This window comes from Pelophylax lessonae (assembly GCF_965119305.1).
Source record: "Pelophylax lessonae genome assembly, chromosome: 1".
In the NCBI taxonomy this organism is placed as follows: domain Eukaryota; kingdom Metazoa; phylum Chordata; class Amphibia; order Anura; family Ranidae; genus Pelophylax; species Pelophylax lessonae.
The window spans coordinates 182,843,488-182,858,648 of NC_138768.1; the positions used below are offsets into that span (position 1 = coordinate 182,843,488).

Sequence of the window (15,161 nt, forward strand, 5' to 3'; positions counted from 1 at the left end):
GTGGTATCGGAGCTCTCACAAGCCGCGTCTGTCCCGCACATCTTCCGGCCACGCCCCTTGCCTAATGCTAAATATCGTGTCTTCGGCGATATGAATATCGCCCACGCCGCAGAACGATAGTCGATATCATATCGACTATCGTTCAGCCCTACCTGGGATGGTAAGTCCATATCGGACACTTCTGGTACCGCAGACGAGCCTTCCTCAGCCTGAAGGGGCGCCTTCACCCGCGTCTGGGGTGAGGGAACGTCTTCGCTTCTTTCTGGATCCGTGGACCTTGCTCATTCAGGACAAATGGGTCCACGAACTGGTTCAGTTACAAGATCGAGTTTTGGTCCTTACCTCTGGCAAGGTTCTTTCCTTCCAACTTAGGGCCACTACAGGGCAGTGCAGGAGCTGTTGGCACATGAAGTTATTGTGCCGATTCCAGAGTCGGAACGTTTCCAAGGTTTTATTCAAATCGGTTTACAGTTATCTGAACCACTTTGTGCGGGTTCAGAAATTTCAGATGGAGTCCATCCGCATGGTAGCTTTCCTTCATCAAGAACATCTGCTGGCTTCTATCAATATCAAAGATGCTTATCTTCATATTCCAATATATGTCGGGCATCAGCGTTTTCTTCATTTTGCCATGGGCGAGGAGCACTTTCAATACAGGGTGTTACCCTTTGGTCTCGCCTCAGCTCCTCGGGTGTTCACAAAGGTTTTGGCCCCAGTGTTAGCCTTGTTAAGGCAAAAGGGGATTGCAGTACTAGGTTACCTGGACGAACTCCTTCTGCATGCAGAGTCTTCCTTGGCTCTAGAAGCAGACTTGGACGTTACGGTGCACACCCTGCAGGAGTTCGGGTGGACATCGAATTTTCAGAAATCAGGACTGTCTCTGTCCACAAAGCTTGGGACTACTGGGGTCTGATGCCCGATTCAGCGTCAGCCCGGGTTTTTCTTCCTCAGACAAAACTTCTAAAGTTACAGGATGCTGTTCGACTCCTGTTGTCCGACCGTCGATCATCACCCAGAACTTGCATGCAAGTGCTGGGGCTGATGGTCTCCACCTTCAAAGTGGTTCAGTTTGCGCAGTTACACACCAGACTTTTACAAAGGGAGATTCTGATCAAATGGAACAATGATCTGCTCTCAATGGAAATCTGATCCTGTTGAGTCGGGGTTCGAGGAAGTCTCTCCTATGGTAGCTCCGCTCCCTGGCCCTACGTTTGGGGAAAATCTTTTCTTCCCCTGTATTGGACTGTAAATGCTATGGATGCCAGTCTGTCCAGATGGGGAGGTGTCATGGGAGTGTGTTCGGCCCAAGGTGTCTTGACTGGGGAGGAGACCAGGTTGCTGATCAACATCCTGAAAATTCGAGCGATCAGACTTGTCTCAATGGACGGATCGTCTACAGGGACGCCCTGTGCGGATAAAATTGGACAATGCTATGGCTGTGGCATAGGTCACTCAACGGGTTGCAAAAAGTGCTCTGGCGGCCCTGGATATGGCTGGCATCTTGAGGTGGGCAGAACAATGTTCCAGCCCTCTCTGCTGTGCACATTCTGGGGGTAGAGAATTGGCAAGCTGACCATCTGTCCGCAGATGTTGGATCTGGGAGAATGGTCTCCTCACCCGGAGGTATTTCTTCAACTATTATTCTTCTTCTGTGGGGGACCCCCGATGTGGACCTGCTGGCTTCCCGTCTAAACGGGAAGGTGCAGAGGTTTGTGTCAAGGTCTCAGGATCCTCTGGCTGACGCCGCAGACGCTCCGGTGGTCCCTTGGGTATTGTCTGATTTACGCCTTTCCTCCAATCCAACTTCTGTAGAGACTTCTAAGCAGAATCAAGGTAGAAGGCATTCTGGTGGCACCTGACTGGACTCGTCGGTCTTGATATGCAGGCCTTGTAAGGCTGGTAGCAGACGTCCCTTGGAAGCTTCCTCTCAGGGAAGATCTTCTGTCTCAGGGACCAGTCTTCCATCCTGCTTTATGGTCGCTGGCTTTAACGGCCTGGCTATTGAAAGTCAGGTGCTGAAAGACAAGAGGACTGTCTGATTCAGTGATTCCTACACTAGGAAATCTACTTCCAGAAAGGTTTATCAAGTTTGGAAGGCGCACCTTACTTGGTGTGAGTCACGGGGGGTTTCTCCCCGCTCCTTTTCTGTGTTGAGCCTGTTGGATTTTTTACAATTGGGTGTAGATTAACGTTTTGGCTCTGGGCACCATCAAGGGCCAGATTTCCGCTTTTTAGCTATTTTTTTTTCAAAGGCGAAGTCCTTGGTTTACACTTTTGTGCAGGGAGTTCGCCATCTGGCTCCTCCGGTGCGATCCCTGGTACCTCCGTGGGATCTTAATTTGGTTCTGTTGGTGCTTCAAAAGCCTCCTTTTGAAAATATTCGAGAAATTCCTCTTCTCACTCTGTAGCAGAAGGTGGCTTTCTTAGTAGCTATTACTTCCGCACGTCGCGTGTCAGAGTTGGCTGCGTTGTCTTGTCGGTCACCTTACTTGGTGTTTCATAGGGACAAAGTGGTGTTGTAGCCCTGTCAGGCGTTCCTTCCTAAGGTGGTCTCTGGGTTTCATTTGAATGAAGACATTGTGTTACTGTCCATATGTCCTAAGCCTAAACATCCTATGGAAATTGCCTTTCATTCCTTTAGATATGGTAAGGGCGATTCGGGTGTACCTGGCGGTGACTGAGCCAATTAGAAAATGAGATTCTAGCAAGATGGCTGGCTGCATGTGATCGAAGCTCTGCAGGCCTCCACTCGAGCTCCATGCAGTGCACCTTGATACCCACCTTGATCCAGACATCCATGCGAGTATTGCGGCAGCTTGCGATACATACCGGGCAATATGAGTAAGGAGACAAGTAAGGAATGTCCTGCTACGGCAACAGAACGTTTGAAGGAGTTTGTGCGGACCGAGAAGCAGGAAGCAGGTCGGAGCCCACCAAACACACGTAGTGGAGGAAGCAGCAGCAATACACAGAGCAACATGCCGGCGGAGAAACCAGCAAAACTCTCACTTGAACAGGTACATTCTCAACTTATGGCTGCTATAACTGCAAGTAATATTATGTTGACTGGTAAAATGGAGGAAATTAGAATGGATATTGGTTTAATACACCATGATCTGCAGGCTGTGAGAGAGCGAATGGCAGAGGCTGAAAAAAGGATATCCTCATTAGAGGATAATTACACTCCAGTGCCAAATCGTATATTAGCAGCTGAAAAGCAAGTAACATACCTTAATCAAAAAGTTGATGACTTAGAAAACCGATTAAGACGTAATAATATCAGATTTGTGGGCTTACCGGAGAGGGCTGAGGGGAAGAACCCTGGAGATTTTGTGGAGACATGGTTTAAAACCCTATTTCCTGATACTACTTTCTCCACAGTATTTGCAGTAGAAAGAGCCCATAGAATTCCTGCAAAACCACCAGCCCCTGGAGCCCCTGCAAGACCTTTACTTGCACGATTTTTGAATTGTAAAGATCGGGATCTTATACTATGGAAAGCAAGACAAAAGGGCACCATTCAATATGAAAACGCACAAGTGTTTTTTTTTTCCTAATTTTTCAATAGACCTACAAAAATTGAGAGCTACCTTTTTTGAAGTTAAAAAAAAAATTAAGAGAACGACACATTAGCTACTCCATGGCATACCCTGCGAGGATGAGGGTGGAGGAAGATGGGAAAATATATTTCTTCAATACTCCGGAGAGTGTACAAGAATGGCTTTGTTTGAAAGGAACTATAAAGTGAATGGAAAGAAGAATCTTGCTATTTTCCTTTTTGTTTTTCCTTGTAATGAAAACTTTTTCTTTTTTCCTGGTGAAGGATACAAGAAAAAGGGAAAAAGAAAAAAAAGAAAGAGCATGTGGATGATGGAATGATGAGGCGGGGGAGTGGAGGGACTGGAAGTTAAGGAACTATGGGTTTTTTTTTTTTTTTTTTTTTTTGTGTGCGTTATTTTTTTTTTTTTTTTCGTGGTTCCTCTTCCCCCTCCCTCCCTCCTCCCACCACTGGTAATTCTTTGAGCCTTTTTTTTTTTTTGATGGCTTAGCAAAATTCCTTTTTCTCTAGCGCTCATTGACAGACGTAGTCCTCGGTGATACAGCACCTTCGGGTTATGTTGCCTCCACAGGAGCAGGACTAGACAGGAAATTAAAAAGCTCTGGCCACACCCTAGGGGCAGTCCCAGAGGGTATATCCTCTCTCTCTCTGCCTCAGCAAATCAGTTATTTTCTGTCTAGTTAGGAGTAAGGACCTAGATACCTTGCTGGGATCTTCGGTCCTGGCAAGATTTTTTTCTTAAAAGATTTTTTAGACAGCTTTTTTTCTCCAGTGTTCCTGTGAGATCTTCAAGCAAGAAAGCTGAACTAGGCGACGGGCTGGATGTTGAGATCCGGTGGTCACCCCAGTTCAGCCTACGAGCGCATGCAGGCCATAGCTCCGCGCTGGGTCGGCCGCGGCAAAGTCCCATTAAGGGACTAACCCCGCGAGTTAAACGTCTCGCTGAAACGCCAAAGACCATGAGTCACGGCGTCCATATCGGTCGACAGCCCTCCCGCCCCGGTGGAGAGGGGTACTGTCAGGAGTTGGTGCCCGCCTGGTTCCGGTATGGTGAGTAGTATGTTCCCCCTTTTCCCCTGACGGGTCTTGTGGTGAACGCGGGCCCCTCTCTGTATGGTAAGATAGAGTCCCTCTCTATTCTATAACATGACACAGATCCTCCTACTTTGAGTGTGATTTTATGTGCAAAAAGCCAGGAGGCTTGGTTTGGGAGCTAACAATCTAATTGTATACATGTTTAAAAGATTGTAATCAGTGGCATTCTGGGAATCTTACTATGATAAGAATAAGCTACCTACCAGTCAGAAGCCACGGACATGTAGACTGCCTTCCTAAATCAGATCTCCAGCTATAAGCAGGCCTCCCGAACGGCCATGCGGTCCGCCAGGGCCGGTACCGCCAACCACTCCAAATCCCCATGCAGAGAGAGTGTTGTGTGCCCTGCAGCACACCGCTATTCAGTACAGGCCGCCGCCATTTTTTTTGCTGGATCGCACGAGCCGCCATTTTGGCGTAGCCTCGTGTCTCCAGCATGGGGGCGGCCATGTTTGAGGTGATCCAAACACCTCGTGGAGCTAGGGGAGGCGCCGGAAGGCGTGCAGAGGGGTGGAGCCGCCTCCTTTCTTCCTGGGCAGCCAGCCAAAAGACTTCCTGTTTGTCAAGACAGCGCTGTAACCTGTTGCAGTTAAACTCTGAGCATCAAGTGGTGAGCCTGGGGGTCTATCTCTCTCTCTCTCGTTCGATAGGGATCCCTAGCAGGTAACACTAAGGGGCTTTTTGTGGCGCTGGGGGTCTGGAAAGAAGAAAAAAAAAAAAAAAAAAAAAAGTTTTTTATTTTTGAATTATATTATCCAGGAAGTGACTGGAATTATCATGGACGCTGCCACACATATTCCCCCACCTGTTTCCCTCGAGGGGGCCACGGGACCCGCCGGTGCACAGAGTGTAGAGTCATTTACAGCAATTTTGGAGTCTATGGTGGCTCGGGTGGAGGCGGCCTGTCAGGGACGGGGGTCAAGGAAGCGACCCCCGCCTACCCCTATACTATCTGACACCTCTGACTCAGATTCAGAGATGGTCACTGCAGTTGCAGGTCCCTCTGCAAGGGCTGTTATCTCAGGTAAAGCTCCCTCAGACAGTGAGGAGGACGTTTCTTCTCCCGCTATAATTCAGGAAGAAGCATTGGTGGACGCACTAGTTGTGGCAGTGCAGGAAACCTTAAAACTTGAGGTTTTACCGGCAGAGGCAACTGAAACAGATTCCTTTTGGTACTAATAAGCCCATCAAAACGGTGAAGGTTTTTCCTGTACCCAAGTGTTTCGGTAATAAGATTAAAGGAGAATGGGAGCATTCTAAACGTACCTTTACTATTTCCAAGCGTATTGCTAGACGCTATCCGTTTGAGGAATCCATCATTAAGAAATGGACGGTACCACCAGTGGTGGATCCACCTATTTCCAGGCTGAATAAAGCCACGGTTATCCCAGTGGAGGACACTTCATCCTTTAAGGATCCGCTGGATCGAAAGATGGAAGCAGAGTCCCGCACCATCTTCTCTCTGATAGGGTCAGCATTTAGACCAGTAATTGTTATTGGTCTAGTTTCCCAGACACTTACGGAATGGGCGAGAATGGTACGCCAAGACCTTAGGGGAAAGGATATTCCCCAGGAGACATCTGATTTGATGGAACAGATTATACAAGGGCTACAGTTTATCTGTGACGCAGCCTTGGACACTACTCCCCTATTAGGGCATGCATCTATGTCAGCGGTCATCCTCAGACGTGTGCTGTGGTTAAAATGCTGGTCAGCTGACCTAGGTTCCAAAAAGACCTTGACAAATCTCCCCTTTCAGGGGAATCGTCTATTTGGGGCCAACCTAGATGAAATCATTAAGGATGCCACTGGGGGCAAGAGCACTTTTTTGCCACAGGCTGCTAAAGCTAAGGGACCTTGCAACAAGCGAGGACCCTTCTTTACCGCCCATAAAGGGCGCGCCGGCTGGAACAAGCGGGAAAGGCAAGACTCCCCCAGGAGGGTTCAAGAAGGGCTGGTCGGACAAACAGAGGACCAACCCAGCCAAACCCGAAGCAAAGGAGTACACAGCCTGAAGGTGCGCCCCCACCCGGTTTCAGGGTGGGGGGACGTTTTCACCGGTATTCAGGACATTAGATCGAGCATCAACCACTACTACCGGTGCGATTTCTTCCCTTCCAACATTTAAGTACTACAGGAAGCGGTAGTTACCGTTCCCTGAATAGATCTTTTCCTTTACCTTTTCCTAAGATTAGTCCCTATACCTCACAGGAATCGGATCTGGTTGACCAGATAGGCCAAGAAGCCTCTAGTCGGGTGACTTCGGTCCCTGAGGTTCAACCAGAAAAGATCACCCTTCCTGATAACAATCAGGTATCTGATAAATGTGTGGGAACAGAAAACGACCAGACTTTCTCGGATGGTCGGGGCCAGATACCTCTAGGGACGCCTGGTTCAGATCCAATCAGCGCCAATGGTCCTAGAAATTCTAGGCTGGCCTCGTCAAGCCGGCCTGGCCGACTTGGACATGCTAGTCGCAGACGTTCCGTGGGAACTTCGTCTCAGGGAGTGTCTGTGGTCTCAAGGACCAATTTACCATCGTGCTTTACAGTCGCTGGTTTTAATGGCCTGGCCATTGAGACCCAAGTACTGAAGGACAGAGGTTTGTCTACTTCAGTCATTCCTACCCTTATTAAAGCAAGGAAAGCGACTTCCAGCAAGGTCTATTATCACACATGGAAGACTTATATGGCATGGTGCGAATCTTTAGGATTTCCTCCACGTACCTATTCGGTGACTCGAATATTGGCCTTTTTGCAACAAGGGGTTGAGCAGAAGCTAGCCTTGAGCACCATCAAGGGTCAAGTTTCAGCATTAGCAATCTTCTTTCAGAAGCCTTTAGCTACCAAGTCCTTGGTGCGGAATTTCATCCAGGGGGTGCGGCACCTGGCTCCACCAGTCCGCGCGCCCTTACCGCCCTGGGATCTTAATTTAGTTTTGTCGGTTCTACAGAAACCTCCCTTTGAAAACATCAGGGAGATTCCCTTGCTTACTTTATCCCAGAAGGTGGCCTTCTTGGTGGCTATCACTTCTGCTCGCAGGGTGTCAGAACTGGCTGCATTATCATGCCAGTCCCCATACCTAGTGATTCATAGGGATAAGGTAGTACTTCATCCTAAGCCATCCTTTCTTCCTAAGGTGGTTTCAGATTTTCATCTGAATGAAGATATTGTACTACCTTCCTTGTGTCCTCAGCCCAAGCATCATCGGGAACATGCGTTGCATTCCTTAGATGTGGTTCGGGCAATCAGGGTATACCTGAAAGCTACGGAATCATTCCGTAAGACGGATTCACTTTTTGTGATCACGGATGGCCCCAGAAAGGGTTTGCCTGCATCTGCCGCGACCATTGCCAAATGGATTAGACAAACGGTGGTACAGGCTTATTTTATTAAGGGTCAGAGTCCTCCGTTCCCTGTTAGGGCGCACTCCACTCGAGCGCTCAGTACTTCCTGGGCCTTTCGCCATCAGGCGTCAGTGGTCCAGGTATGTAAGGCGGCCACCTGGTCGTCGGTACATACCTTTACAAAATTCTATAAGATTGATGTGACGGCATCGGCGGATGCCTCATTTGGCCGCAAGGTTTTGCAGGCCGCAATTTGAGGAGACCGGTGGTCTACCTCGAGGTTTTTTTTCTGTTTGAGTCTCATCATTAAGGATGAGCATTGTAAACTTCTAGTTGGCACCGGTTGGGCCTTCTAGATTGGGATTTGATTTTCATTTTCCCACCCCTCATTTGTGATACTGCTCTGGGACGTCCCGAAGGTGCTGTATCACGAGGACTACGTCTGTCAATGAGCGCTAGAGAAAAATGGATTTTTGTAAAATCTTACCGTAAAATCCTTTTCTCTTAGCTCATTGACAGACGTAGTCCCCGCCCCTCTGTTTTTTGAGTTGGGTTGGGTTAAAATCTCTAAAGACTGCTTTTTCACATAACTGATTTGCTGAGGCAGAGAGAGAGAGGATATACCCTCTGGGACTGCCCCTAGGGTGTGGCCAGAGCTTTTTAATTTCCTGTCTAGTCCTGCTCCTGTGGAGGCAACATAACCCGAAGGTGCTGTATCACCGAGGACTACGTCTGTCAATGAGCTAAGAGAAAAGGATTTTACGGTAAGATTTTACAAAAATCCATTTTTTATTTCTTAGAGAAAAACATGAAATTTTTCTGAGAGTAAGGTGGGAGCTTGAGTGGAGGCCGCAGCTATATTGTCCTTGCATGCAAATGTTTGTATGCTCGGGCAATGTCCCATTGTTTTTTTTTTTTTTTTTAGTAAGACCTATTGGTCAAAATTTTGCTATATGTGCATGATGATTTTTCTTTTTAAAAAAAAATTTTTTTTTGGTAATTTTGTTTGATTTTTTTTTTCTTTTTTTCTCTTTTTTTTCTTTTTCATATTTTTTCTTGTTACTTTTGAAGATCGCTGTGTCCTGGTGTGCCCAACTGACCTCAATAATTATATTGGTATAAAATATAAGGAGTACATTGCTGTGGGGTATTATCATGATAAATGTCATAAATAGACGGTTAGATATATGGGATCCATTTTGGGAAGTGAACCTACAGCTATATATAGAAAAAAACCTCTAAGATGACTACAAAATGTTGGTTCCTATCATGGAATGTTAGGGGTCTAGGGACCCCCCAGAAGAGATCCCAGGTAATTACAAATATATTACAAACTAAAGCACAAATTATATGCCTGCAAGAGACACATCTGATCCCAGATACAACAAACCAATTATGTAAACCCTGGATCCAATGGTCAATACACTCGAGCTATTCAACATATGCAAGGGGGGTTTCATTGCTTGTCCATAGGTCGGTACCATGGAAGTGCTTTCAAAAAAAGGTAGACCCTGAAGGGCAATATGTATTTGTACGAGCTCAAGTGTATGATATACCATTTGTTATTTTAGGTATATATAATCCACCACCTGCTACATTAAGTGTAATTAAAGAAGCCATGCTATTTGCAAGTTTATACCCAGAGGCATTAGTGCTATGCCTGGGAGACTTTAATCTTCTGTGGGACCCGCTGGTGGACAGGCATGGACCCCCCCTAAAAAGAACTCGAAGACCACTTATGTTTCGTGAGTTAGGGGAAGAATTTGGATGGAGAGATTTGTGGAGAATGCTTTATCCCCAGACCAGGGCTTATTCCTGGGCCATCCCAGGAAGGGGATGTCTGTCAAGAATAGATCTGGCGCTGGGAAATGATAAAATTATTTCTAGGGCTGTCTCTGTTGAATATTTGATTAGAGGAGTGTCTGATCACTCACCACTCCTGGTAAATATAGCAATAGGAATTGAGGGAATGAAGCAAAACTGGAAATCTCAGCCATATTGGTTATCACAGATTGGAACGCACGATCGTATACCTGAACAATTGCAGATATTTTTAGAAACGCATGGATCCCAAAGAGATTTGATCTTTTGGGATACCTTGAAAGCATATCTACGGGGGGCACTTAGATCAACAATATCATATATTAAAAGAGCCACCAGGCAGGAAACGGAAGATCTAGAAGAGCAATGTAGAGATACAGAAGCTGCGTTTTTGAAAACCCCAACTGAAATAGGGAAAAATGGGAAATGACAGTAAGAAAATTTACTACACATATAGCAGCAATAGCTAAATACAAACAATTTGAATATCAACAGAAGTACTTTGAACAAGGGAATACTTCAAGTCGTCTTTTAGCACATATGGCTAAGCAACAAAGTACAAGTTTAGTTATAACTAATATACAACGCCCTGACGAGGAATGCGTAAGGGATGTGGCTGGTATTATGTGATGCTTTCACTCGTTTTATACTGATATGTATGCCACCTCTCTTACGTATAATGCATAATGCAATCTCTTGATACAGCAAAGGCTTTTGATTCTATTGAATGGCCCTTTTTGCAGGCAGTGCTTAGGGCATTTGGATTTGGGGAGAAATTCTGTACTTGGGTGGAAATAATGTATCTAAATCCAACTTCTCAGCTGTTGGTAAATGGCTTTTTAACCAAGGCCATACAATTATATAGAGGCACCCGGCAGGGATGCCCTCTATCACCACTCTTATTTTCAGTAGCTATTGAATCTTTGGCACTTCGACTTCGGCAAACCCCTTCTGTACGGGGCATTACATTGGCAGAAAGGATAGATATAGTGGGATTATATGCTGATGATCTTGTTTTATATTTAAATGATGCACATGGATCATTGGAAGCAGCTATGCATATAATAGAACTATTTGGTTCTTATTCAGGCCTTAAAATTAATTGGCAAAAATCCTCCCTTATGCCATTGCAACCACAACTACTCACACTAAGCAAGGATTCAAGTTTATTAAAGGTAGTGTCCTCTTTCAAATACCTGGGAATAAATATTACAAGATTACCACAAGCAGCTTTACAGGCTAACCTTAATCCACTCATGACAACAATTAAAACTAAATTAGCTACTTGGGCTAAATTACCACTTTCAGTTGCAGGGAGAATAAATTTAATCAAGATGGTCCTATTACCGAAATGTTTATACATTTTTTCACATATGTCGGTTATAGTCCCTAAAACTATTTTAAAAAAAATAGATGCCCTATTTACTACATTTATTTGGGGAAAGGGTAGAAATAGAATAAAGTTAACCACACTTCAGAGAGCTAAAACAGAAGCAGGTATGGCAATTCCTAATATATACAGATACTATCTCGTTGGGCAACTTAAACATCTCACAGGATGGATAGTACCAGTAACACTACAGATGGTAGAATCACACCTGGCTCATGTTTTATAAATCGATAATTTACTTATAGCCCTAGAAGCACCTTTGAATAAATTAAAATATAAGCAAATACCAATGTTAACATTAGCTCGTACAATATGGAGAGAGGCAAAACGTATAGAGGGAAACACACAAATAAACATGGATCTCCCACTATGGCGAAACCCAATGTTCAATCAACTGAAACAATTGGTAGAGTATCAGTTCTGGGAACAAAAGGGGATACCAGTCCTTGCAGACGTATATGACATAACACATATGTACTCTTTTTCAGATATACAAATTAAATATGATATACCACATACCTCATTATATAGATACCTACAGTTGCGACATGCATTACAAGCGCAATTTGGAGTTTGGGACCTGGGATCTCTAGATATCCAATGATTGGTATGCTTAGGTCCCAGGGCCCTAAAGGATTAATCTCTAAAATATATGCACATTTAACCAGGGTTAATTCAGGAATGAATCCCTTGGCAATAAGAACAAAATGGCAGGAAATCCCAATTTAACTGATAAAGATTGGAAAGAAGCCTGTTCATCCCGTTTATATGTATCACCAGCAGCAAACAATAGGTTAATACAATTATATATGCTACATCAATCCTATCTCTCTCCAAGTAGACTTTATGCTATGCAAAGCATTGCATCTCCTAAATGTTTGAGATGCAGTGCTAAGCTGGCAGACTTTATACATATTATGTGGTTTTGTCCAGTGATATCAAGATTCTGGCAGGAAATAATTCAAATATTATCCTCTGTCCTGAATATGCCTGTACCTTTGACCCCAGACACCTGTTTGCTGGGTATATTAGATGAAATAACATGGTCTAGATATCACAAGATAATGCTTAGAGAAACGCTGTTTATGGCAAGGAAAACAATCACAGTTAAGTGGATTCAAGTGAAGCCCCCTGTTGTTAAGAACTGGATAAGAGCGGTAAATCAGATTTTACCATTTGAAAAAGTATTGTATATGCATAGAGGATGCTCAACGAAATATAATAAAATTTGGGATAATTGGAGTCAATCAACATTAACCAATGGTTGAATATAAGGAGATAACTAAAAGGATATAGAGGGATGCACATAGTATGATGAGGAAATAAATCTATGAATGCAATGGTGCAAGGGGTTGGGGCACACCAGGACAACGGCGATTAATTAAGCTAAATGGATATACCTTGGCATAAAGAGATTATGAATACTAAGTAAACAGATAATTATTTGGATATTGTATAATTTTTTTATTTTATATTGTTTTGTCCCTTTGTTGAAAGGACGTTTGGAATGTTCGTTTTTATGCACATATTGAAATAAAAAGAATAAAAAAAAAAAGAAAATGAGATTCTTTGTTTTGTTCTTAAGGATAGACCCCGTACGGGACAGGCCGCATCTGTTTTGACTATTTCCAAGTGGATAGCCGCATCTGTTGTGACTATTTCCAAGTGGATCAGGCAGACGGTGGTGCTTCATTAAGGCTCAGGTTCCTCCTTTCCCTGTTAAAGCGCTTTCTACGAGGGCGCTTAGTGCCTCCTGGGCCTTCCATCATCAGGTGTCAGTGGATCAGGTGTGCAAGGTGGCTATATGGTTGTCTGTACACACACTCACAAAATTTTATAAGGTGGATGTACTTGCATCTTCGGATGTGGCATTTGGCCACAAAGTTTTGCAGGCTACGGTTGCAGATGCGGCCGCTTCTTGAGGGTGAACATTTTTTCCTGGTGGTGAGCTCCTTTTACCTGGTTGGCCATGTTTAGCCTTGTTGGGATATCTGCGTTTTTTTTTTTTTTTCCCCAGCCCTCATGTTAACACTGCTTTGGGACAACCTAATGGTCTGAAGACTTGAAGCTGTGTCTGTCAGTGAACGAAAGGGAAAACTGCATTTTGTCATACCGTGAAATCCTTTTCTCTGAGGTTAACTGACACACAGCACCTGCCTCTCTGTTAGGGTTGAGTTATTTGTTCTTCTGACACTGCTTGTTACAAACTGGAGTCCTACAGAAGGAAGTGATGGTATACCCTCTGGGACTGCCCCAGGGGCATAACCAAAGAGTTTCCGCCTAGTCCTACTCCTGAAGAGACCACATAATACCCAATGGGCTGAAAACTTGAAGCTGTGTCCATCAGTGAACCTCAGAAGGATTTTACGGTAAGACAAAAATCCTTTTTGCAAGTAAGTGTATTTAAAATGAGAATCTAATATGACAATGAAGCATTTATATAGTTATTGACGTTACAGTTTCCCCTAAGCGACTTCCACAAGTTAAAACATAGATTCTGCACTAGACTTTTCATTAAAATAGTAATGTTTGAAAAAAAATAAATCATGCGCAAACACAATGCAGTGTAAAGGAAGCAACTTTGTATTGTGCATTTAAAATGTCTTTTTCTGTGTTTTTAATAGTGTTTCTCCCAAGACTCTCCTAACATTCTGCACTAATGGAGTCCTTCTGCGCACTCTCATGGGTGGAGACAGCACACTTTCTACTGTGACTCATATTATTGTGGTAAGGCTTCTATTCCAACTAAATGCTGGGAATTCACTGCATATGTGGTCAACTGGCACCAGCCATTTTATGCCTTGATAGTTAAGTTGAGAGCCAACATACGCAACCTGCCAACTATGACTGCTATAATTCATTGCATGAATTGTTGTGGGAAACCATTAAATTGGTGGGTTTAGTTCTGCTTTAAGCAGTTACAGAAACTCCTTTTTTCTTTTTCCTTTTGGGATAAAGGTTTTACGTAAATTAATAAAATGTAACCATTGTGAACACCCCTGCCATTGTTAAATGGTTTGTCTCAACCCTCTAACTGCAACTTTGCTGGACAGCTTTGTGTGTTAAAGTATGTTAACCACTTAAGCCCCGGAAGATTTTACCCCCATTCCGACCAGGGGGTATTTTGCGATTCGGCACTGCGTGACTTTAACGGAGAATTGCGCGGTCTTTCGACGCTGTACCTAAACAAATTTGGCGTCCTTTTTTTCCCACAAACAGAGCTTTCTTTTGGCGGTATTTGATCACCTGTGCGATTTTTTGATCACGCGCTATAAACAAAAAAAGAGCGTCCATTTTGCAAAAATAGCAATATTTTTCCCTTTTTTTTATATGAAATTCCCCCCAAAAAAATGTAAAAATCAAAATTTTTTAAAATTTTCGGCCAATTTGTTTTATGCTACCTATGTTTGGTAAAAAAAATTGCAAAAAGCGTATTTTGATTGGTTTGCGCAAAAGTTATTGCGTTTACTAACTAAGGGAAAGATTTTTGTCATTTTTGTTGTTTTTTTTTTTTAACGCGTAATGGCGGCGATCTGCCATTTTTTTTTTTTTTTTTTTTTTGCGGTACTGCGACATTGCGGCGGACAGATCGGACCCTTGACTGACATTTTTGACACTTTTGGGGTTACCAGTGACATTTCTACAGTAATCAGTGCTATACATATGCACTGTTACTATAAAATTACACTGGTAGTGAAGGGGTTAACTTTATTTGAGAGGGAGGGGCTGTGTGTGTCCCTAGGGGCGTGATTCTAACTGTGATTGGCTGGGGCTTCAGCGGTATGCAGAGTGATCAACGGATCTACGTAGTAGATCCAGATGATCAGCTCTCATACAGCGAGGAGAATGACAGGCAGCTTGTTTACACAAGCTGCCTGACTTTCTCCCTCTCCCCCGCCGATCGCAGAGTGGCCGGCGGACATCGGGTCCGCCGGTCACACGCGCGGGGG

The 15,161-nt window shown here is 44.2% G+C and overlaps 1 protein-coding gene across 1 annotated transcript in view; it reads left to right on the forward strand.

Moving 5' to 3' along the window:
* The window catches only part of YTHDC2 (YTH N6-methyladenosine RNA binding protein C2), a 288,686-nt gene that overhangs the window by 47,389 nt on the left and 226,136 nt on the right, over positions 1–15,161 (forward strand). The window contains exon 6 of the mRNA XM_082243691.1: positions 13,836–13,938. Within this exon, the coding sequence (XP_082099817.1) occupies positions 13,836–13,938 (103 nt within the window). The remainder of the gene's footprint in view (positions 1–13,835; positions 13,939–15,161) is intronic.